This window comes from Mirounga leonina, unplaced genomic scaffold (genome assembly GCF_011800145.1).
Source record: "Mirounga leonina isolate KUSES-001 unplaced genomic scaffold, KU_Mleo_1.0 Mir_53, whole genome shotgun sequence".
NCBI lineage: Eukaryota > Metazoa > Chordata > Mammalia > Carnivora > Phocidae > Mirounga > Mirounga leonina.
Genome location: NW_023270807.1, coordinates 70,924,869 through 70,949,463, shown reverse-complemented (window position 1 = coordinate 70,949,463; position 24,595 = coordinate 70,924,869). Strand labels below are relative to the sequence as shown.

At 42.4% G+C, this 24,595-nt stretch overlaps 2 protein-coding genes, 1 long non-coding RNA gene and 1 pseudogene across 3 annotated transcripts; 2 read left to right on the top strand and 2 right to left on the bottom strand.

Annotated features, from left to right (window-relative positions):
- Nucleotides 1-481: 481 nt before the first annotated feature.
- On the top strand, nucleotides 482-3,711 carry TSPYL1 (TSPY like 1). Its single transcript, XM_034990348.1, has one exon. The coding sequence runs from the start codon at nucleotides 711-713 to the stop codon at nucleotides 1,869-1,871; it is 1,161 nt and encodes a 386-aa protein (XP_034846239.1). The 5' UTR covers nucleotides 482-710; the 3' UTR covers nucleotides 1,872-3,711.
- Nucleotides 3,712-8,145: 4,434 nt separating this feature from the next.
- Nucleotides 8,146-8,941, bottom strand: LOC118001332 (annotated as a pseudogene).
- A 6,523-nt stretch (nucleotides 8,942-15,464) lies between these two features.
- LOC118000577 lies at nucleotides 15,465-20,191 on the bottom strand. The gene is made up of 3 exons (XR_004676503.1): nucleotides 20,115-20,191; nucleotides 17,239-17,366; nucleotides 15,465-16,311 (listed from the first exon to the last, which is right to left on the bottom strand). It is a non-coding gene; the product is annotated as an uncharacterized LOC118000577 (long non-coding RNA).
- Nucleotides 20,192-20,246: 55 nt separating this feature from the next.
- Nucleotides 20,247-23,017, top strand: TSPYL4 (TSPY like 4). The gene has a single exon (XM_034990336.1). The coding sequence runs from the start codon at nucleotides 20,321-20,323 to the stop codon at nucleotides 21,563-21,565; it is 1,245 nt and encodes a 414-aa protein (XP_034846227.1). The 5' UTR covers nucleotides 20,247-20,320; the 3' UTR covers nucleotides 21,566-23,017.
- Nucleotides 23,018-24,595: the final 1,578 nt, after the last annotated feature.

Genomic DNA, 24,595 nt, shown 5'->3' with positions numbered 1-24,595 from the left:
GAGTAATTTTTTTCCCCCAGTAAGGTTAGAGGCCAGTCATTTCTACTTGAGAAAAGAGAAACAATTTGCTATTCAAGTTAGTTTAAAAATAAAGAGGTTTTTGCTCCTGGCTATTACAGGGTAACAAGGAATAGATTTACCTTCCTGCCTGAAAAATACTTAGGCAAAACCAGTAAAACATGTTTTCAGACAACAACTGGCAGTGCAGTGCTGTGATCGCTACAATTACCCCAGCTTACATGCTGGAGGCAGTTTCCAGAGGCATCGCAGGGAGGGTCCTCACTGCCTTCAGTCTCTGAGTCCGAAATACATTTATTAACGTAAGTCAAACGACGGCTTCACCCCACTAAATTCACAGAAGTGAAACTACAACAAGCTAGGACGGCAGGCAAGGGCGGAGCAAAAGCGGCGACTTCTCGCGTTCTGGTGGGATATACGGCCCTGACGTCAGACGTCAACCTCGCGAAGACGCTCGCGAGATTAGAGGGTGGGTGGTGCCAAGCGCCGGCTGGCGAGCGGGTGGCTTCTATGAGGAAAACAGCCGTTAATCTACCGTTGGTCAGGCTGCTGCTGACGTGAGCGGCCTGGCTGGGGCTGAGAGGTCCCTTTTCCCCCAAAGCGGCAGTCTCACGATTCCCGACCGTGCCCCAGAAGACCTGGACCCACGCCAGTGCCTGAAGCTCCGTGAGGACACCGAGGTGTCGCAGGTGATGGCGGAGCCGGGTGCGGGAAGCTTGAACACGGTCGCGCTCCCACCGCCTCAGCTTCCAGAGGAGCGGGGAGCCCTCCACGCCCCCGCGGGCTGTGGCCACCCTGCCCAGATCCGAGGCGGTGGGCATCGCGGTTTCGCAGCGACCGAAGCGGGGCAGGCGGAGGCTCCGCCTCTCACGGAAGGCCTGGAAGCTGTGTCGGTGTCCGTGGCAACGGACAACAGCCTGAAAAATGGCTGTCAGAGTGGAGAGCCGCGCGGCCCAGGTGGGGAGAAGCCAGAGGGGCCGGGGTCTGAGGTGGTGGCAGAGGTGAAGGCCAAGGAAGTGGAGCCTGAGAAGTGCGCCATTTTCTCGGTAGCAGTGGATGAGGAGGTGGTGAAGGAAGAAGTGAAGGAGGAGGAGGTGGTGGTGGAGCAGAAGATGGAGATAGAGAAGCAAGTAGGTGAAGAAATAGAAATGAGTGAGGAAAACAGAGTGGTAGAGGAGGTGAAGGAAGAAGCAGGGCCCCGACCCCTGAATATGGATCTCCGCATGAACCCCCTGGAAGCCATCCAGTTGGAACTGGACACTGTGAATGCTCAGGCTGACAGGGCCTTTCAGCAACTGGAGCATAAATTTGGGCGGATGCGTCGCCACTACCTGGAGAGGAGAAACTACATCATTCAGAATATCCCGGGCTTCTGGGTCACTGCTTTTCGGAACCACCCCCAGCTGTCCCCCATGATTAGGGGCCAAGATGCAGAGATGTTAAGGTACATAACCAATTTGGAGGTAAAGGAGCTCAGACACCCTAGAACTGGCTGCAAATTCAAGTTCTTCTTTCGAAGAAACCCTTACTTCAGAAACAAGCTTATTGTCAAAGAATATGAGGTCAGAGCCTCTGGCCGAGTGGTGTCTCTTTCCACTCCAATCATATGGCGCCGGGGCCATGAACCCCAGTCCTTCATTCGCAGGAGCCAAGATGTCGTCTGCAATTTCTTCACCTGGTTTTCAGACCACAGCCTTCCAGAGTCTGACAAGATTGCTGAAATTATCAAAGAGGATTTGTGGCCAAACCCACTGCAGTATTACCTGTTGCGTGAAGGAGTCCGTAGAGCCAGACGTCGCCCAATACGAGAGCCGGTAGAGATCCCCAGGCCCTTTGGATTCCAGTCTGGTTAATCTCAGCCTTTGGAAATACTGCACAAGGTCCCCTGCCACCTCTTGCTGGACCTGTGCTTGGACAACAGAAATGGGTATGCCTTCTGCCCTTTTTTTTTTTTTTCCTTTCCTGACATTTCTACAGCCTTTTTCCTCTGGACATTGTTTTCTCAACCTCAAGATTGAGACTTTCAAGGCCATGCTCCTCCATTTCCACATGGCCTTCATGCCATTCTGCATTACTGTCACATGCTGCATGGTCATGATTTACATTAACTCCTAGGCCAAGCTGTAAATTGCATTGCCTTTATCTGCACTGCGTGGACCCTGTTTGTTTCCAGGGCCTTTGGTCTGGCTCTTAGCACCTGGAATTCCAGCTTTGCCTTTAGTACAGGCACGTAGCCTGTGGACAGTTGTGGGGCAGAGAGAGCAGCAGTGTGCCACTTGGTCTGTGTGATTTATGTAACTCCATTGCTCTTGCACCTCTGGTCACCTCCTACTGCCTACTACTGGCTATGCCCACCCACTTTGGGCTCCTGCCTACCTTGCAGATAATCATCAGCTCTCTGTCTGGTTTCTGGTAGACCAGAATCTCTAGAACTGCTGGTGGACCCAGGTTTCCTGCCAGCACACAAAAGACCCTTCCATTCCTCTCCCCAAAAGACCTCCTTGATTCCTCACCCCCCTCTTCCCTCCATCTCCATGATCCAGAACACTACTGTCAAGCTAGTGATCAAGCTAGTGACAAGTTAGACCTTATCGTTATGGCCAGAGTAAGGATGGTGTCCATTCTAACTACCAGGTTTTCTCAGCCTCAACTAGTAAATTCACACAAAACTTAGGTATACCTCTTGTGCCTCCTCTCCTTACCCTGAACGTGATTAAATGCCAGGGTGGCAGTACACTTTTTCTCCATCTGTCTCCTGTCTCTTAAAAAAAAAAAAAAGCTCAAAAGCGTCTGCAAAAGCAGTCCTTTTAGTTTAATTTGGCTTTAGCTCTTCATTATTTCCAGGGACAGGTTGTCCTGTAAAATAGATTGCTGGAGCTCTTATTTCCCTCTGCTCTGTTCCCCACCCTCCACCCCCTTTGGTGACACATAGAGCATTTAAAGGGAGACAGATCTAGTTCATGGTGGATGGAAGAACCAGAGATTGTGTTGGGTGCCCTAAGTGGGGAAAACTGAACAGAAGACCACAGGCAAAAATGAGCAAGATAAAAATTGGGCTAAGATTAAGACTGGCTGACAGAGCCTTCAAGGAAGAGATTTTCTCTTTCAGTGGTAATGGGAGGAGAAATAGTTTTTCTCAGGATTTCCATGGGAGAATTGAAAGGGATTGGAGTGTTAAGTGTATTGCCTAGAGAAGAGTTCTTTAAAGAAACAAAGCAACTTTGGGTGCTTTCTCTTGTTTTCATTTGATTTAATTTATTCAGAAGATTGATACTGTGTTTTTTGTTTTTTGGTGTTTAGTAAAATAACATTTTCTATTTCTGCTTACTGGGAAAATTGAGCGGTATAGGCTTTCTTTTTGCTTTCAATTGGGAATATTTGGAAAAAATAACAGTTTTACTTCTTGTTTCTGTTAAAACTGTATCCTTAGAAATATAATTTGTGTAATTTGATTTTGTCAGAATCTGAAGGCTGGAAATTGCTGTTCTCATGGAAGAATAACCTACAAAAGATGTTTGCTTGATTGTCTTACTTGATAATTTATCCTGGTAACAACTTAGTAATTGATGTGGTTTTTTTTTTTCCTAAATATAAATACTTGTGAGATTGCTCTGTCAAATTGGAAATGTAACATTGCCATATTTGTTTTTCCTTATATGTGTCCTAGTAAAATAAAAGCATGTTACTCTGCTAGATTTCTTATTTTTCACTCCGCCCATAAACATGCGTGAAGAAATTGTTCAAAATAACAACAGATTATAGAATTTAAAGTTCTAAAAATGGATACAACAGACATTATCCCAAAAGTAAGGAACTAGGGCACACTACTGTACCTTGCAAGGTTGGGAGGGTTGTTGCTATGGGTTTGGCTTTAAAATGTTAACAGGGCGCCTGAGTGGCTCAGTTGGCTAAGTGGCTGCCTTCGGCTCAGTTCATGATCCCAGAGTCCCGGGATCGAGTCCCACGTCGGGCTCCCTGTTTGGCAAGGAGTCTGCTTCTCCCTCTGACCTTACCCCCTCTTGTGCTCTCTCTCTCTCTCAAATAAAATAAAATCGTTTAAAAAATAAAATAAGGGGCACCTGGGTGGCTCAGTCATTGAGCATCTGCCTTTGGCTCAGGTCGTGATCCCAGGGTCCTGGGATCAAGTCCCACATCGGGCTCCCTGCTCCGCGGGAAGCCTGCTTCTCCCTCTCCTACTCCCCCTGCTTGTATTCCCTCTCTCACTATGTCTCTCTCTGTCAAATAAATAAATAAAATCATTTAAAAAAATAAATAAATAAAAAATAAAAAATAAAATTAACAATTGCAAGTGCTTACTCATGATGTCACTTTTTTCTATATAGCTTGTATAGCGCCACCACTTCCTTCAAGCCTCCATTTCTGTCTCTGTAAATGATATTCTCAGGTCATTTGGGTTCTAATTTTGTTCACTTGCACATTTAATAAGCAAACAATTTCTATCATAAGTGATAAATTCTTCTATCCTCATACTTTCTTAGCTGTGAAAACTTATTCTTTTCTTCAAACCTCCCCACCTTCTATTTGTGTCAAATTTTTCAAGGCCTGAGAGGTAACTCTTCTGCCTTACAGCTTTTCTGTTCCCTTAGGGAAAATGAAATGTCTTCTCGAGTACTTGGTGTGCTTACAGGGACTTCTTTTCTGGAAAATAACATATAGTTTGTTAACAGTGAATTCCACAAATACTTAGTAAGGCATTTTGTCAGGCCTTGGGACGGTAAGGATAAGAAGATAAAGTCATTCCCTTTATTGTTAAAGAATTGGGGAAAAACTGATAAGCAGACAAATGACAAGGTGATACAGTAAAATACAAATACATTTTCACAGATTTTTCACTCTTTCTATCTAGTTTGGAAGCTTTGTGAAAGCGGAGGTGATGGGATATCTTTTATGCTTCTAGCATGTTTTGCTCAGAGTTGTTATGAGATAAGTACTGAATGACAAAATGAATAACTCAAATGGAAAAAAAGAACAAAATACCTAGTACCCAGAAAGACTTACGGTTTTTAAGGCAATTGTAAAATTGACGTAAAAAAATTTACAAAGCCTTTTTTAAAAGCAAGTTTCTTGTTTAAGTGATTAGAAAAGTCTAAACCCTGTAACATTTAACCTTTCACTTGCCATTTTAACAGAGCATTACTTAACTTTGGATCAACAATTATGTGCTTTATTTTTGTATATTTTAAGGTGACAACACTGGAGATAGGAGTTAGACTCTAGACATGTGCTGTCCAATACAGTAGCCATTAGCCACCAGTGGCTACTGAGCACTTGAAATGTGTCTAGTCCAAATTGAGGTCTGCTCTGAGTATAAAATACACACTGGATTTCAAAGACTTAGTATGGAAAAAATGTAAAATACCTCAATTTTGTATATTGATTGCATGTTGAAATGGTAATATTTTTGATAAGTACATATAAATATATTAATAAAAACTTCCCATTTTTTTGTGCTACTGGTAAATTTTAAATTAGATGGGACAGCATGGTTCTAGGCTTCTTGAATATCTCAAAGTGTATAAAATACATGTGAAAATTAAACTTTCCTCCATGAAATTTTTTGTGACTTTAAGACAAGGGTTATCTAGTTAAAATTTAAGATGGGTAAAGTATAGCTAGATGCCAGTGGGTAAAAGGGTAAAAATGAAATGTCCTTTATCAACTTTTCCTTGAGTACCTAAGATATACTCAGTACTTTGCAGGATGCCTGGGTGGCTCAGTCTGTTAAGTGTTTGCCTTCGGCTCAGGTCATGATCCCAGGGTCCTGGGATTGAATCCTGTGAAGGGCTCCTTGCTCAGCAGGGAGTCTGCTTCTCCCTCTGCCTGCTGCTCCACCTGCTTGTGCTCTCTCTCTCTCTGACAAATAAATAATATCTTATTAAAAAAAAAGATATACCCCATACTTTGCAAAACATAATGTGTAAAATTATGTTTCTGGATATAAGTAGGGTACATCTGGGTGTCAAATTGGCACTGGTAGTTACTATATTGGGTTATCTAAAGGAGTCCCTTAACAGTATTTAGGACCTGTAGCTTCATATTTTTCTAGAATAAAATATTCTGTATTTTTGGTTTATAAAAATGTAGCTCAGAACAGAAACAGTACATGAAGCTCAGAAAAGAAAATTTCAGTTATCAAATATACCATTTTGTGTATGTTAACATAGGCTCTAAATTTCTAACAATTGGCCAGGCAACAGACAAAAAGAATCTGAATCTAGCATTGCATCACGTCAATTCAATGCTCACCACTTGAAGCATATTTTATTTTTGAAAAGTAGTGGAGCCTTGCAGCAATTATTATGTTGTATTGGTTATTAAGGATTATATGGGATAGTAAAGTGAAAGTTGTCCTTGCTCTTGAGGAACTCACTGTCTCATTGAGGGGGTATTTTTCTTTGAATGTTTCCTCTTCAGCAAATTCACATACTCAAACCAGTCATGTGCACAAGAAAACTCAGGATTAAGATGGCAAAAAGGTGTCTGAGATGATCAGGACCGTCCTTTCAGGGCTAACTTCCCCTCCCTCAATATATAATTGAAGTCTAGACTATGAATGTGATGGATATAATATTTATCCATTCACTATATATAAGGGAGGTATTTCATTTGTGAGCAGTGCTTTCTCCATGTTTGCTTCAAGTGTTTTATTTCAGTTCTGAAGGGCCACTTTAATACATTTTCTTTGGCCTCTGCAGTTCTCAAGACTTACAGAAGAGTTCTGTCAGGCCACATTAGGAAAATGTCTACTTTTTGGCTTCACTTTTTGAGGATTTGCATTTAATGTAATTTTTTTGAGAATAGGTCAGGAAGAAATGGTTCTATTAAAAGTAAAAAGGGCCACTTAAGGAAGCTGCTAATTTTTATAAATACCCAGATGTCTTATTAGTGGCCTGAAGAGACAGAGAAGACACACTAGCTTTATTTATACAAAGATTTTATTAAGTAATTTCTGCATCCAACATGGGGCTTGAACTTACAACTCTGAGATCAAGAGTCACATGCTCTATTGACTGAGCCAGCCAGGTACCTGGACACACTAGCTTTAAACTGGGATTAAATCACAGTTTTACAATCTACTAACTAGTGAATTAGCCAAAATAAATACCTTTTCTGAGCCTTGGTTTCCTTGTCCATAATGCAGGGATGATAATAACCTGTTTTATAAGCTAATATTCTCCCAGGATGTATTTAGAGAATGTCATTATAAGGTTGTAGAAAGCATACATTTGGGAGTTTACTATGTGCCAGGCACTGTGTTAAAAGATTCTAAGTATTAACATAGTTAATACAGGTTAGAGTGAAAATGCCAAGCACAATGCCTGGCATATAATATGTAATAAATATTAATTTCCATTTACCTTCCTCTCCATTTTAATTTCACATTTAATTTACATCCAGACAGTTATCTAGCCTAATATTTCTCAAACCCAACTGCCCATTATAAATAGCTGGGGAGTGGGGCACCTGGGTGGCAGGGAGCCTGATGCGGGACTCGATCCCAGGACCCTGGGATCATGACCTGAGCCAAAGGCAGACGCTCAACCATCTGAGCCACACAGGCGCCCCTAGGATCTTTTATAAACTATGGCTCCACCTATTCTCCCCACTCCCACCCCCAGTTTAACTTTGTCCTAGGGCATCAGCAAACAAACTTGGTACCTCTTTAGAATTTAGGGAATGATGCCCCTTCCAGCCTGAGGGATTAGAAAGTGTGCCAATTCCTCCCAGATGCAGTCCATAATACCTGATGTACTTTGTCTTTCAAATACCCTTGTCAAAAAAGGAAATGACTTTGTAGTGATCACTTTTTTTTTAATGGCAGTAATAATATTTTAGTATTATTTCAACTGTGGTTTGAAATCTTTCAAAACAGAAAGTTGGAGAAATATTTAAAATGTTAATATAGCTTATTTTTATCAGTCACCAAAAATAGAAAATATAAAAGTACTCAGATAAAGGTATAATTGAGAATTTTGACCAACTTCCATCAAGGTAATAATACTATTTAAAAGATTGTTCTATAATTGGAGACTTTATTTTTATTTTTTTTAAAGATCTTCTTTTTTTTTTTTTTTTGATGTCTGATCTTATTTGTCACAGAAAATCTCATTTTTGACTGGACTCAGATTTAGAGGTAGAAGCTCTCAGAAAGGACAGCCTCTGTCTCTTGGCAATCTGTTCCTGGCGTTTTTCTTTGGCCTCCTTCATTCTCTTGGCCAGAAGTTTAGCATATTCTGCAGCCTCTTCCTTATTTTTCTTAGTGCGCTGCTACTTCAAAGCAATACACCGCCCTTTGTGCTGGAGGACACGTGGAGTAACAAGACGCTGAATCTTAGGCACTTTGGTTCTAGGTTTCTTACCTTCTTTGTTTAGGGGCTTCCTCACAGCATACTGGTGAACATCATCTTCTTTAGAGAGATTGAAAAGTTTGTGGATTCTGCTGGCTCTTTTGGGCCCCAGGTGACGAGGCACAGTAGTATCAGTGAGTCCAGGAATATCCTTCTCCCCTTTTTTTACAAGACCAAGTTGAGAACACTGGGATTGGCATCCACGATGCAACCCTGAACAGATTTGCACTTTCTCTCTCCAGTCCTCCTTGGTCTATAGCAGGAACGCCCCTTACTCAGCAGCAGGCGGACACGACCATGGGTCAAGACACCCTGCTTCATGGGGAAGCCTTGTTTGTCATTGCCACCGCTGATTCAGACCACATAACCCTTCCATTCTTCACCCAGAGCATCAGCAGCAACTTCTGTGGCCATACGCTTCTCATAAAAAGTACGAAGTTTGTGTTTATTGTCCACTTCAATGAGTTTCTGGCAGCCAGTAGCTGGGAAAGAGATGTTCAGCTTCATCCTGAAGCAGCCTACCGCCTCCGAGGTGCCACAAAAAAGAGTGATCTTATTTATTTTCTTGACCAAGAGAGACACAGCGAGAGAGGGAACACAAGCAGGGGGAGTGGGAGAGGGAGAAGCAGGCTTCCCGCGGAGCAGGGAGCCCGACGCGGGGCTCGATCCCAGGACCCTGGGATCATGACTTGAGCCGAAGGCAGACGCCCAACGACTGAGCCACCCAGGTGCCCCTATAATTGGAGACTTTAGGAGGTAAGTAGGAAGCACATATTATTGTGAAGAGCTATCAGTGATGTTGGATTATTTCCTACAGTTCTAGATAGACCCAGTTGGGACATTGCACCAAATTGACCACATACATAGAAACTTATTTTAAGATTCATGTACTCCTCTATAAAATTCTAGAAATATGGGTCTTCTTATTAAGGGCTTGATTTTAGCACACATTTCTTGAGGCTGAGGTCCACTAATCGAGCAGAGGTTTGCATTGCACAATCAGCCACAGCAACTGATTCATACACGTAAGCCTATGAATGTCTTCTGAGATAGTAACTTCATTTCCAAGTGTGCATTTCTTTTAAGCTTCAAACTGTGTTTCCAGAATTTATGGCAGCTTAGTATTGGCAAATGAGTGTGTTCTCCACTTGCTTTCTAGTCTGTATACATATCCAGTTTGAATCCATTTGCATTTTCTTGATCACATTGATAGTGCTAACATTGAGTGATTAAATACTTAATCCCTACCACCTCACTGTTATTTGTGCAGTAGCCCTCTCTCTTTGCTCATTTAAATGACCAAAGATGTTACCTAAAAATAGATCTTCTTTTGTTTTTGGAATTTGTCATTGTTTTCTTGATTAAAGTATAATTTACATACGGCACAAGACTGTTCATAACAGTTTTATTCATAACAGTTCAAAGCCAGAATCAAACCAATGTCCACCAAAGGTGAGTGAATAAATTATGGTGTATTCATACAATGGAACATGACTCAGCAACAAGAAGGAACAAACTACTGATCATGCAACAACATGGATGCATCTCAAAAACATTTTTAAGTGAAAGATGCCGGATAAGAGAGTACATACTAGGGGCACCTGGGTGGCTCAGTCACTTAAGCGTTTAATTCTTGATTTTGGCTCAGGTTATGGTCTCAGGGTAGTGAGATCGAGCCCTGCACTGGGCTCTGTGGTCAGTGCGGAGTCTGCTTAAAATTCTCTCCCTCTGCCCCCCACCTCGCTATGCATACTCTCTCTCTCTAAATAAATAAATAACTTAAAAAAAGAGAGTACATACTATATAATTCCATATATATGAAGTTCAGTAGCATGGGAAACATACCTATGGTCACAGAAATCCAAAGAGTGGTTGCCTTAGGGTTGGTAAAGTAACTGGGAAGAAGCATGAGCAAACTTCCAGGGGTGATAGTAACACACCATATCTTTTTTTTTTTTCCAAGGTGTTAAAATTTATTTTTAAAATTTTTATTGTTATGTTAATCCCCATACATCATTAGTTTTAGATGTAGTGTTCCATGATTCATTGTTTGTGCATAACACCCAGTGCTCCATGCAGAATGTGCCCTCCTCAATACCCACCACCAGGCTAACCCATCCTCCCAACCCCCTCCCCTCTAGAACCCTCAGTTTGTTTATCAGAGTCCATCGTCTCTCATGGTTCGTCTCCCCCTCCGATTTCCCCCCCTTCATTCTTCCCCTCCTGCTATCTTCTTCCTTTTTTTTTCTTAACATATATTGCATTATTTGAGTAACACACCGTATTTTGATTTAGGTAGTGATAACATGGATGTATCCATTTGTCGAAACTTGTCAAGCTGTACAATTAAGATTCATGCATTTTAGTGTATGTAAATTATAACAATAAATAATAGATTTAAAAATACTGTCATGAATTCAAAAACTGGAATTGCATTTGCCCATTTCTACTATTTTGACTTTTTTTCTGTGCTTAAATAAATTTGCTGACTCTGGGGCACCTGGGTGGCTCAGATGGTTAAGCATCTGCCTTTGGCTCAGGTCATGATCTCCAGGTCCTGGGATTGAGCCGAGTCGGGGGAGGGAGGGGTGTCCCTGCTCAGCAGGGAGTCTGCTTCTCCCTCTGCCTCTCCCCTGTGCTTGTGCTCTCTCAAGTGAATAAATAAAATCTTAAAAAAAAAAAAGTTGCTGACTCTACTTGCATGATTTTATTTGCAAATTCTTATTTCTGTATAATTTCATTTATAATCCCAATTTTGGAATTACTTTTTTTCTTTTTTTACTTTTCTCCTTCAATTCCAGGCAAAAGTTGATCTCTCTAGAGATTTCCTTACTTTACAAACTAAGTGGTTCTGTTATCCTCACATCACTGAAGATGTTGAGTCTGCTCAGGACATACTGACCTATAAGTAGTACTAACATACTTAATCAACAATCTTCCTGTGTTTCCCTTTTCATTTCTGCACATTCAGATGCCTACAAGACAATTCTCTGACCTTCTTTACTTGGACCCTTCTCTCTGACTCTTCACTTCAACCTACTATTCTCCATTATCCTAATGCAGTAGATTGCAAAGGGTGGTCCCCAGACCAGGAGTATGAGGTTCACCTGAATCTTTTAGAAATGCAAATTTGAGAACCCCACTCCTGTCCTGTCCAATCAAACTCGAGGTGGAATCTAGAAACTGTATTTTAACCAGCACTCCAGGTGATTGTAATGCATGCTAATGTTTGGGGGATCATTACCCTAAACTCTATTGCTGCTCCTGCTTCATCTCTTAGTTTCCTGAATTTGGTTTTCATTATAAAAACAAAACAAGATATTTATTTATATCCTTTTTTTTTTTTAAAGATTTTATTTATTTATTTGACACAGAGAGACACAGCGAGAGAGGGAACATAAGCAGGGGGAGTGGGAGAGGGAGAAGCAGGCTTCCTGCTGAGCAGAGAGCCCGATGTGGGCCTCGATCTCAGGACCCTGGGATCATGACCTGAGCCGAAGACAGACGCTTAACGACTGAGGCACCCAGGAGCCCCATTTATCTATATTCTTAATCACATTTGAGTTCTCTGCCCCATGGAGTCACAGTTTAAACCTTGGATATCTAATTCTGCTCCAAGTACACATCTTTGTCTTCGAATCTTCTCAGAGGGTTGTTAAAAATATCAGGAATTTCTGGGCGCCTGGGTGGCTCAGTTGGTTAAGCGACTGCCTTCGGCTCAGGTCATGATCCTGGAGTCCCGGGATCGAGTCCCGCATCGGGCTCCTTGCTCAGCAAGGAGTCTGCTTCTCCCTCTGACCCTCCCCACCTCATGCTTTCTCTCTCTCTCAAATAAATAAATAAAATCTTTAAAAAAAAAAAAATACCAGGAATTTCCATGTATGCTTTCATGTTTGTAATCCTACAATCTTTGTATCACTATCCCCATGTGATAAGGAATTAAAGGTGTAGCAAATTGAAGTGTATTACCCTAGATGTGAGTAACACAGGCTGTATTCAAGCAGGGTTTCTCATTTCTAGCTACAGCACATCCCACTATATTGCAGCAACCTACAATTTTGGCACAAAAACATATGTAAAATCCTAATTAAGTATAAATTTATTAGCCTTAAAGTTATTCCCAATCTATTCATGAATGGCTTTATAAAGGGATGTATTTTCTTGCTCTATCAGATTATAACTATTACCTGTATTTAAAAATGCAGTTCTTGATATTTGCTGTCTGAATTAAACTGCTTGGTTTTACTTTTCTTTAGAAGAACAGAATTAGGGCACATGGGTAGCTCACTCGGTTAAACGTCTGCCTTCAGCACAGGTCATGATCCAGGGTCCCAGGATGAAGTCTTGTGTGGGGCTCTCTGCTCAACGGGGAGTCTGTTTGTCCCTCCCCTTTTGCCCCTCCCCCACCTCGTGTGCGCACGTGCCCTCTCTCAGATAAATAAATAAAATCTTAAAAAAAAAGAGAACAGAATTAGCTAAAGTAGTTCAAATGTTTTAATACACTTCTGGAATTTGGCTGCTGAAATGGTACAGAACTGTCAATATCACTGAGAAATGTGGAGAATGTGTATTTATTGAGATTTGAGTCAATTGGGTGATTAGTTATAACAGCACTTAATATTCGTCATCCTCTTCACCAAGCTCTAACTTCTCTTAGCACAGTAAAGAGTTGTTTTGAGATGGGTCTAGTTTATGGTGGTCTAGGTGCTGTTGTAGTCAGACTACTTCCTCCCTCTAGTGACCAGGAATGAGAATACCATATCATTCACAAGCATTTACAAACTGATTATCAGTGTATATATGGACTTCTTCCTGCGGTGTTCGGGAAATTTCCCAGTTATTTTGTTTATAAAATGAATGTAGGGGCGCCTGGGTGGCTCAGTTGGTTAAGCGACTGCCTTCGGCTCAGGTCATGATCCTGGAGTCCCGGGATCGAGTCCCACGTCGGGCTCCCTGCTCAGCAGGGAGTCTGCCTCTCTCTCTGACCCTCCCCCCTCTCATGCTCTCTATCTCATTCTCTCTCTCAAATAAATAAATAAAATCTTTAAAAAAAAAATGAATGTAGGTGTTACCAGTAATGTCATTAGGGACATTAGGGAAGCTAGATGTCCTGCAATGTGAGGGATAGTGCCCCATATAAAGTAATTACCCAGTGCTAAACATATAGATGAAAAATCCATTATTTAAGCCTAGAACCTAGCACCATTTTACATATGAGAACATTTTGCACTGTTATTCTTTTTTTTATTTTTTAAGTAAACTCCACCCCCAACGTGGGGCTTGAACTTAAGACCCTGAGATCAAGAATCACATGCTCCTGGGTGCTATATGTAAGTGATGAATCACTAAATTCTACTCCTGAAACCAATATTACACTGTATCTTAACTAACTAGAATTTTTTTTAAAAAATTATTTTTTTGTCAGATAGAGCACAAGTGGGGGGAGCGGCAGACAGGAGAAGCAGGCTCCCTGCTGAGCAAAGAGCCCGATGCAGGACTCGACCCCAGGATCTTGAGATTATGACCCGAGCCAAAGGCAGATGCTTAACTGACTGAGCCACCCAGGCATCCCAACTAACTAGAATTTAAATAAAAACTTGAAACAAACAAACAAACAAACAAACAAACAAGAGTCATATGCTCTACCAACTGAGCCAGCCAGGCCCTCCTTCCTCCTCACGCTGTTTTAAACACTGTATTTTTTGAAAGCAACTTATTTTATTTTTTTTTATTCTTATGTTAATCCCCATACATTACATCATTAGTTTTAGATGTAGTGTTCCATGATTCATTGTTTTGCATAACACCCAGTGCTCCATGCAGAATGTGCCCTCCTCAATACCCACCACCAGGCTAACCCATCCTCCCACCCCCCTCCCCTCTAGAACCCTCTGTTTTTCAGAGTCCATCGTCTCTCATGGTTCGTCTACCCCTCCGATTTCCCCCCCTTCATTCTTCCCCTCCCACTACCTTCTTCTTCTTCTTTTTTTTTCTTAACATAGATTGCATTATTTGTTTCAGAGGTACAGATCTGAGATTCAACAGTCTTGCACAATTCACAGTGCTTACCAGAGCACATACCCTCCCCAGTGTCTATCACCCAGTCACCCCATCCCTCCCACCCCACCCCCCACTCCAGCAACCCTCAGTTTGTTTCCTGCGATTAAGAATTCCTCCTATCAGTGAGATCATATGATACATGTCTTTCTCTGTTTGACTTATTTCGCTCAACATAATACCCTCCAGTTCCATCCACATCGTTGCAAATGGCAAGATCTCATTCCTTTTGATGGCTGCATAATATTCCATTGTATATATATACCACATCTTCTTTATCCATTCATCTGTCGATGGACATCTTGGCTCTTTCCACAGTTTGGCTATTGTGGACATTGCTGCTATAAACATCGGGGTGCACATACCCTGAAAGCAACTTATTTCATCTACTCTAAATTCTATGGCTACCATACTGCTTGTGAGATACATCATCATTTAACATTAAGAATGAGAACGGTTGCCAAACTCTGACATAAAACTTTCTAATACTTACACTTTTTATTTTATCAACAATCAAGTGAAAAGGAATCTACAGAATGGGAGAAAATATTTGCAAACCATTTATCTGAAGAGGTTAATCTCCAAAATACATAAGGAACTAGCGATTCTAAGATATAGGCATCTGACTACTTCATCATGTCATTTAGTGTAGGCATGACCTTCTTCTTATTTCACTAAGTCTTTCCCCGCTTCTAGCTCTTCTCTCTGTCCCCCGACCCCAATTTACAAGATACAAAAATGGGAACTAAGAGGTTTAAATGATCTGTTAAATATGTTATTCTGGATCCTCTGAAACGCAGAATCAAGCTGAGATTAAAGATTTTTTTTTTTTAAAGATTTTATTTATTTATTTGAGAGAGAGAGAATGAGAGACAGAGAGCATGAGAGGGAGGAGGGTCAGAGGGAGAAGCAGACTCCCTGCCAAGCAGGGAGCCCGATGCAGGACTCGATCCCGGGACTCCAGGATCATGACCTGAGCCAAAGGCAGTCGCTTAACCAACTGAGCCACCCAGGCGCCCGAGATTAAAGATTTTATTAGGGGACTTTATTAGGGGAAATGCAAAGATTTTATTAGGGGAAATGACTGTGTCAGTGAGTGAAATGGGGAGGGAGCCAGAAAAAAGATGGAAGAGGCATTTGACCAGAAAGAAAATCTGATTCTGAATGAAAAAGAGAGCAAGAGAAAGTTGGGTGGAAGTGTCCTAGTCTCTTGTGCCATCCAAGGAAGATTCAGCAAGGCCAATAGGGAGTCCTTGAGCCAGCCAGAGTCAGCTGTCAGCTGAGTCCCACATCTTCTAGCAATGGTCTTGCCTTAGTTTCCTAGCCATACTCAGTCATTGGCTGGAGCAGCTCCTAGGAGGTATGGCCAGGATGCAAAGGAGGCTATAGATGCAGGGTGCAGCATTCAGGTTCCTGAACAATTACTCTCCTTGTATTTGGAAGACTGTGAGGTGCATTTTTGTGGCCACCACAACAAACTTCACACTGAATTGGTACCAAAGCCAGATCCACCCTTGATTCTTGCCTGCAAGAAATTCAATTAGACTAGCATCTTCTTTGAATGTGAAGGAAGCTGTTCTTCAGCCATTGTTTTCCCAAAAAGCAGGACAGCTTTCTGTTGGAAATGGCAATTTTGCCTGGCCCTGGACACACAGGGTCTGTCTGCTGATGATGCCTTTGTCTTGTCTGAGGAAGAGAAACGTTTCCATAGAAAGCTTCTGTTGCTGCTCAACTTAATTCTGGGCTTTGGAGCCCTGGAGAGGTGATTCAAGTCATAGGGACATGACGCCTTCCATAAGTTAAGGGTCATTTAGGGGAAACTGTCTGAAAATTCAGTATCTTCTGGCTGTAATGGTCCATGAAATAACTTTTAAAGAAAAGAAGGAAAAAAAGAAAGATGGCGATGGGGGTGAGGGAGGAGGAAAGCAACATCAGGAAAGCGACTTACAAGGAAGGTTCACCCACATTACAATATTGACCCATTACTCTGAGCAGTGGATAAAGACAGGTTGAGTGATCTTACTATTCCCATTTTTTTTTTTTAAGTAGGCTATACACAACTTAGGGCGTGAACTCACAACCCCAAGATCAAAAGTCGCATGCTCCACTGACTAAGCCAGCCAGGTGCCCCTAATGATTCCCATTTTATAAAATGTGGAAATTGAGATTAAAAAAGTTAAACCACTTGCCCAAATTTCCATTGCTCATGAAGGCAGAGATGCAAATGCAGCCCATGTCTTTCGCCCTCATCCAATAAGACTGGGTCTACACAATACCAATAAAGAAATAACAAATGAACTAAGGGAATGTTTTTATTTTATTTTATTTTATTTTTTTTATTTTTTTGAGACAGAGAGAATGAGAGACAGAGAGCATGAGAGGGGGGAGGGTCAGAGGGAGAAGCAGACTCCCCGCCGAGCAGGGAGCCCGATGCGGGACTCAATCCCGGGACTCCAGGATCATGACCTGAGCCGAAGGCAGTCGCCTAACCAACTGAGCCACCCAGGCGCCCGAACTAAGGGAATGTTAACATCTGATGGATTGAGAACTGTTGACTTAATGGCATTGAATCCAGGATCATGAATTCTTGTTTCTCCTTTTAGTGACTGGGCACTTCCCTAACAACTGTTAGTATCTTTCTGGATGGGCAGAGGGGAATAGGACGATAAGATTTAACATTAAATTGGGATGGTCATATGGTCTTATTTCTAAGAAAGCGCCTTTGCATTTTATATGTTGTGTAGAATTGCAGACAATATAAAGAGTGAGTGTGCAGGTTCTTGAGTCAGATTACCTGGGTTCAGATTATGGCTCTATCACTGCTGTGTGACCGTGGATAAACCACTCAGTTCCTCTTTGCTTGAGTTCCTTCTGAGGTAATGTAAAATGGAGGTCATAATATTGTTACCTCACAGGGTTGTTCTGAGGATTAAATGAGATAACACATTTAGAAGACACTAAATAAATGTAGGCTATAATGAATATATAACCAGAAACCCTATCATTTTGAAAAGACAAACTTGTTGTTCAAGATTAACAACAGCGGATATTTCCTAAATTTTCCAGTATTTACTATACACTTTAGTAAAGTCATTCCTATTTGACTGTATTATATTTGAACTTTTGTTAAAGTCCTAGTCCTGTGGCAAATGAAAATTACCTCCTAGATTTTCATGGCATTTCCTGCAAATATTTTTCCATATGGTCGTGTTACTGATATATCTTTTTCTCTGTAGTGAGGCTTATTGCCAATTGCCAACAGAACAGGCTTTGTTGTGTACCCAAAATCCAATATTCTAATATGCAGATAAAATGATTCATACCTATAATATATATCCACTCAACCCAAAATAAAATACTAGCACAGTCATATTATTCATTTTGGTAAAACCTTTTAAATTTTTCATTTAAATCAAATAATCAAATTCATTGCAATCTTCAACGAGATCGTCACTAGGCTATACTACAGTAGATGCCAAGGAAGAAGCCACTACGCAGCCATCCTTGTCTAGCTGGGATGAGTAGACTGATCTGCATAAAACCACCAAGAAAGTTAAAGATAGAAGGTAAATTCTAATTTGCATGGCGAAGGTCATAAGAGCTATAGAAATTCAGAGGACTATCAGAATGGTAGGGTGATAAGGAAAGGTTATGCATAGGAGATGGGAAGAGGCAGTTTGGCAATTAATATCTCACCATGAGTGAGTTAACTTCTCTGTGCTTCCTGGGTCCTTGTTTATGAAATTAAATGCATTAAAATGCCTCAGGCAATCTACATGAGGTAGGCTTGAATGGAGTTTCAAGAATGGGCAGGTTATTATTAGTGGAAAATGATTCCATTGACAGGAATAATTAAAGCTAGGGATGGGGATATTTCAAGTAGTAGAGATAAAAATCTTTTAAAAAACTTGGGTATATGCAACGAGAAAAAAGGTTCACAGGTAGTAGCAGTGTTACCTAATTTTCTAATTTTCTGTTGCAAATAGCAAATTCTTTCTTTCTTGTACGGCAAAGGAACTTTCATTCAACATTTGCTGCTTGTCTGCTTCTTGGCTCAGGTTATAATCCTAGCGAATTAATCCTTCCACACTGCAAAGATTTCTTAATAAAGGAAACAAGGCAGAGTAGTGTCAAAGAATAACCCAAAGTCATAAAGTCATTTAATTATAGCACATTGTTTACTTATTTACAAAGAGGATAAATCAGTAGATTGATTTCACCCCACTGAGGCAAAATAGGTTTTTTAAAAGAGGAAAAAAAGGAGAGAAAAGTGATTGTAGTCTGAGAAGAGTGAATCTTGTTTGCACAATTTTTATGGGTTATCTGATTAGCTGCAGCAGTCAATCTGGACAGTCTGTCCTTGAGTAGGCTGATTAGGGGTACAAAAATACCTTAACTGTTTATAAATTCTCTAGTAAATCTTTGTGAGCTTAACTATGAAGCTGCATGAGAGGCTGTTTCTCTGTAATGTCTGCCAGTGTCTATCAGCACCTCATTCTTAGTTGCACAGGGTCTGCACTACTTCCCTCAATATACCTGCTACTTTTTTGTAAATCTGTTTCCCCTACATCCTTACTTTGCACTGGATCCTCTTCTGAGTCCTAATTTAAAAGTGATCATAATCTAGGGTGCTCTGTAGTGTAGTTTCTATTACGAAGAGTTATAATCATAAACATTTTTCTAGTATGAATTTAAGATGTTAAAAATATGCAAAATTTAAGTTTTCCTTCATTCTTGTATTCATCTAAGGATTAACACCAGTTTTTCCGTACTCCAGCAAACAAAACAACACATAGAACAGTACTGACATTACTGTTAGATGAATTGTATGAGCCAACTTGAAAAGAGAAATTTTAAGTAAATATTTTAACATTAACATTTTAAATGTTACTTAAAATATTTTAATTTGGACAATTAATAGTTTCAGTGCCCCAAACAGTTGATTACTGCTTCCATCCTGCAGTAAATTATCACAGGGGCAAATTTTGGCAAATATTTACTGGCTTCATGCCCACAGGCATTATTAAAGCAAGAACTCCTTTTAGATTAGGATTATGACCTGAGAATAAGCAACATATATGTACAATTTTGGAAATTAAAATCTGAGATCACGTCTTTTTCAATAATGCTTAAAGGCTAAATTTGCGTGCTCACAGGTGTGGGTCAACTCTAAGTAAGGAAAATACATTTGCTACTTATATTAGTTAAAAGTGAAGAGGTAATATTGTCTGACAGCTTCATAGGGGTTGCCCAACATACATAAATACATGAAATACTTCTTCATTATGTCGTTAGGATGAGAGAAGCCTCCCTTTCCACAGCTCCTAAGTTTTTAAATCAACACTTCTCTTAAGAAAGATGAAACTCTCCTCATCTCAATCTTTTGGTAATAGTCATGAATCTGTACATTAAAAAAAAGCAGGCATGTGAATTGCTGAGTCCACCTTAGCATCCACGGAAGGCCCTATGAGCTGACGGACTCGAACAATTACTTAACCTTTCTTATCTTTTAGGTAAATATTTTAAGAGAAAATTAACAGTGTAGGTGGCTTAGAAATGCATTCAGAGCCTTAGAAATACACATTAACACAATTCGCACATGTTTGAATCTGGTCTGCACCCAGTCACGTAAACCAAATCATTCCCAGACCGACGAAACTCCCGTCTTACCACACAAAGACAAAGGCATACCCTTGACCGTCGCAATCACAAGGCTCAGCGAATTCTCGCGCGATGTGACGACGCCGCTGCCGTGATGTCACCGGTTGCCATAGCAGCATCCCTCCCGAGCGGAAGAGAGGGGCGGTTTGGGGCGGAGCGCGTCTTCTGCGGAGGACAAGGGACGCTCTCCTCCTGCAGGTCTGCCTTCTACCAAAATGAGCGGCCTGGATGAGGGCAGCAATCTTCCTGTCGCTAAAGACTGCGACCTGGCTACTGGCGACCATGCCCCGGCACATCCGGACCTAAACCAGTGCCCGGGCGAGGAAGCCGAGGCGACGCCGGTGATGGCGGACACAGGTGAGGGCGGCTTGGAGACCGCCGCGGAGGGAGGCGCACCCCAGAACCCCGCTAGTTGTGCCCCGGTGCTCCGCGTTCGAGTTTTTGGGAGTCGCGGCCGCGTAGCGACCAGATCGGGCCAGAAAGAGGTTCTTGCCACGGAAGGTTTGGCAGCAGCCCCTGCCTCAGCCTCCGCCGCGGTGGCGACCGACAATAGCCAGGAAAATGGCTGTCCTCGTAGAGAGCCGCAGGGCCCTGCTGGGGAGAAGGCTCTAGAAGCCTGTGGCGCAGGGGGGTTGGGGTCTCAGATGATGCCTGGGGCGAAGGCCAAGGAAGTGACAAAAAAGTGCGCCGTTTCAGCGGCTGCGGAAAAGGAGGGAGGAGCAGAGGAGGTGGTGGAGGAAAAGAAGGTGATGCAGAAGGAAAAAAAGGTGGTAGGAGGAATGAAAGAGGAGACACGGGGCAAGGCCCCGAAGATCAATAACTGCATGGATTCTCTGGAGGCCATCGATCAGGAGCTGTCAAATGTAAATGCCCAGGCTGACAGGGCCTTCCTTCAGCTGGAGCGCAAGTTTGGCCGCATGCGAAGGCTTCATATGCAGCGCAGAAGTTTCATTATCCAAAATATCCCAGGTTTCTGGGTCACTGCCTTTCGGAACCACCCCCAGCTGTCACCTATGATCAGTGGCCAAGATGAAGACATGATGAGGTACATGATCAATTTGGAGGTGGAGGAGCTCAAACACCCCAGAGCAGGCTGCAAATTCAAGTTCATCTTTCAGAGCAACCCCTACTTCCGGAACGAGGGCCTCGTCAAAGAATATGAGCGCAGATCCTCTGGCAGGGTGGTGTCTCTTTCCACTCCAATCCGCTGGCACAGGGGCCAAGACCCCCAGTCCCATATCCACAGGAATCGGGAAGGAAACACTATACCCAGTTTCTTTAACTGGTTCTCAGACCACAGCCTTCTAGAATTCGACAGGATTGCGGAGATTATCAAAGCAGAACTGTGGCCCAATCCCCTACAATACTACCTGATGGGTGAAGGGCCTCGCCGTGGAATTCGAGACCCAGCAAGGCAGCCAGTGGAGAGCCCCAGGTCCTTCAGGTTCCAGTCTGGCTAACTGATGACCTTATGAGAAGCTCCTGCACAAGTCTCCTCACCACCTCCCCTTGAACCTATGCTTAGCCAACAGCATGCAGTCTTCTATCTGCTTTCTCTTCACACTGGAGTATTTTCTTTGGTTCTTCTAAATCCTCAACAATCAGTTGCAAGGTTGACTCTTATACGCTTGTGTTCTTCTTCCTCTGGACCTTCATGCTCTTCTGTATCCTGTTACATGTTCCAAGTGCATGGCCTTGCACTGCTTCTATGCCATGCACATGATGCTGTAGATAGATAGGCACTGCCTTCCTTTGCATGCCTTGAGCCCTGTCTGTGACCATGGTCTTTTCCCAGTTTTTTAAGTGGTTATCTACCCCAAAGAAGCTTGAAATACCTTTGCAAATAACTAGCTGGGCTTCATACTTAATGCGGACTGTCCTCCTGATACCCATGTACTGTATGTCAAGTTCTTTGAATTTCACTGCTGCAAGATGAAGCTGATCTAGATGATGCCAGCCGTCAACCCAAACTGGACATTCTGGCTACCACTGACTGGCTCCTAGCTGCCTTCCTGGCCTGTGCCATCCACCCAGCTGGTTATCTGGCAGAATAAGGGGGCTGGTGGGGGCTACGAGGCATGAATGAGGTAACAGATGAGAGGTGTTCAGTGTTACTGCATTGGTCTTCTTTTGCCTTTGGGCACTCTGCTTTGTGAACAGGTACTGGTGAGTATGACGGTCTGTGCTATGGCCCACCCAAACCTGCTCTCGGCCTTCTGGGTAAGCTTTGCAGAGGCACCACTGCCTGCTTCCTCAGCAACTATCTGTGGACTTAAGATCCCAGGCAGCACATAGGGAACTTCCCCTCAGACCCCCTACCCCATCAAGTAGTTATCTATAAACCCAATTGGCTGTTGGGCAGGTTGGGCAGTCATACATGATAGTGCCCAAAGCAAGGCTGGTAATGGTTCACTTCCAGCAGTTAGGCTTTCTGGGCTGTAGCCAACAAACACCCTTTATTTGGGCAACTTTGTTAGGTATCCCCCTCCTAACTCTTGCACTCATTCTCAGAATGACAGGATAAAGTTGCTAGGGTGGGGGCACTGAGGGAGAGGTGTTTCTGGTCTGTGGGGCCTCTTGTGTATCTGTCTCTATCTTTCTCTTCCCTCCCCCCACCACCTTGTTCTCTCGGCTTCCCTCTCCCACCCTTCCTCCCTCTCTGAAACAGTTACAGCTCAGAAACAGAAAACTAAACTGGCAAAAGCAGGCTTTTTGTTTAATTTGCTCTCACCTTGTGTCCAGAGGGAGAAAGGTACTGTACAATAGACTCCAGATCTTTTAATTGTGCTCTTCTGCCCTCATGCCTCCCCCCTACTTCCTTTTTAGTAGGGTCTGAAAGGAGACCTGTAGGTTGTTTAGTTATGAGCAGTGTTCCTTTGGGCCAACTTTGATGACCCCACCCTTTTTCCCTGTCCACTTTCCAAAACCTGTGTTTCTTGAGTTTAGTTTGAGAAGCAGAGGGGAAAGACAGGGGGCCTCACAGTGATGGATTTAAGGCAGACCCAGAGTAGGGTGTGGTCTAAAGCAACCAAAACTTAGTTTCACTCTACTTTTTTAAACATGGAAATTTGGCGGGGGGGGGGGGGGGGGGGGGGGGGGGGGGGGGGGGTGGCCTTGGATCACTTAGAAATAACCCCAGGGCAGCATTTTGAGGGTCACCTCTGTCCTCCATTTTATTACTGCTTTGATGTCCCCGGGGCCTCCATCCTATGGCCTGGTCTTCCTGGCTCTCCCTCCTCCACTTCCGCATTTCCTTCCCTGCTTCTCTCCCCAAAACAGGGAGCAGGCTGCAGTCTACACTGTGGGAGATGCCAGGCTACCCTCCTAGGGCGGTATGGGGATGTGTGGTGTCTGGATTTCCAGGACAGGTTCCAGTAGGTGGGACAGCAGTGCCGTCAGGGCTGTCTTACTTGGGTGGTATATAGTGCTAGTAATGACTGCCTTTCTCCTTTTTTTTGAAGGCCTTGCTCTAAGCTCTGAGTGTGTTTGGGAGGTCTGGGCACAGCAAGTGGGGAGGATGCTGTGGGCTGAGGAACCTGAAAGCCCAGAAACAGAAATGAACCTGCTGTGGAGTAGGCTTGGAAAGGCACAGGGAAGACTGGAACCCTGCAGGGTTGGGGATGGTGGGGAGAGTCCCTGAAGCTTTTCCCAGGAGAGGTGGGAGAATCAAAGTGGTTGATGTTTAAAGAGGATGCTTGGAGTAGTTTTCCCTAATTCCCTTGAATTCACCAGTAGATTTTTATACACAAAAATGCAAGTCTGGATGTTTTCTCTCTATTATTATAGGAGTGTTCTTTTCTATGTGGAAGATGAATGGTATATGCTGTATTTGAGTAAAATCCTACTAATTCCTTTCTCTATTTTTGCTTGCTGGCAAAATTGACATTTACAGGCCTGCTTTTTGCTTGTAATTGAGAATGTGTGCAAAAATATCAAACTTGTTCCTGTGCAGTATGACACCTGTGAATATTCATTAATATTATCAGCTTGTTCTGGCCTGTCTGTATATATAGTTCTAAGAAATATAATTTGAATGTGATCTTTGAAATTTTGCAAATTGTTGCTTTGTCTTGTGAAAGTAATCTCAAAAAGAAAAACATAACTCTATTGTCTTGATATTTCTTGCCCTAATAATAACGTTGTACTTGACATTTTATGTTCCTAACCTTAAGTGTAAGTACTTGTAGAATTGCTCTGTCAAACTAAACAAGGATCATTAAGTACTTTAGTCTTCTTTGTGCTCAAAGGAAAAATAAAGTCTGTCGCTCTGCTGTATTTCTTGTTTTCACCAAAAAATAAAAATAAAGTTCTGTGTTGTCTAGGCTAATAAAAGGTTGGGAATTCATTAAAGTTATCAAATTGTCACAGTAAGCATTTTCCTGAAGCTTCAAAAAAAAAGCCACCAAATTTCTAAGACATTTTTTTCTTGGAAAAGGGTAAATAAGAAGCCTAACTAACTGCATGCTCATGAACATAATTTTTCCTATTCA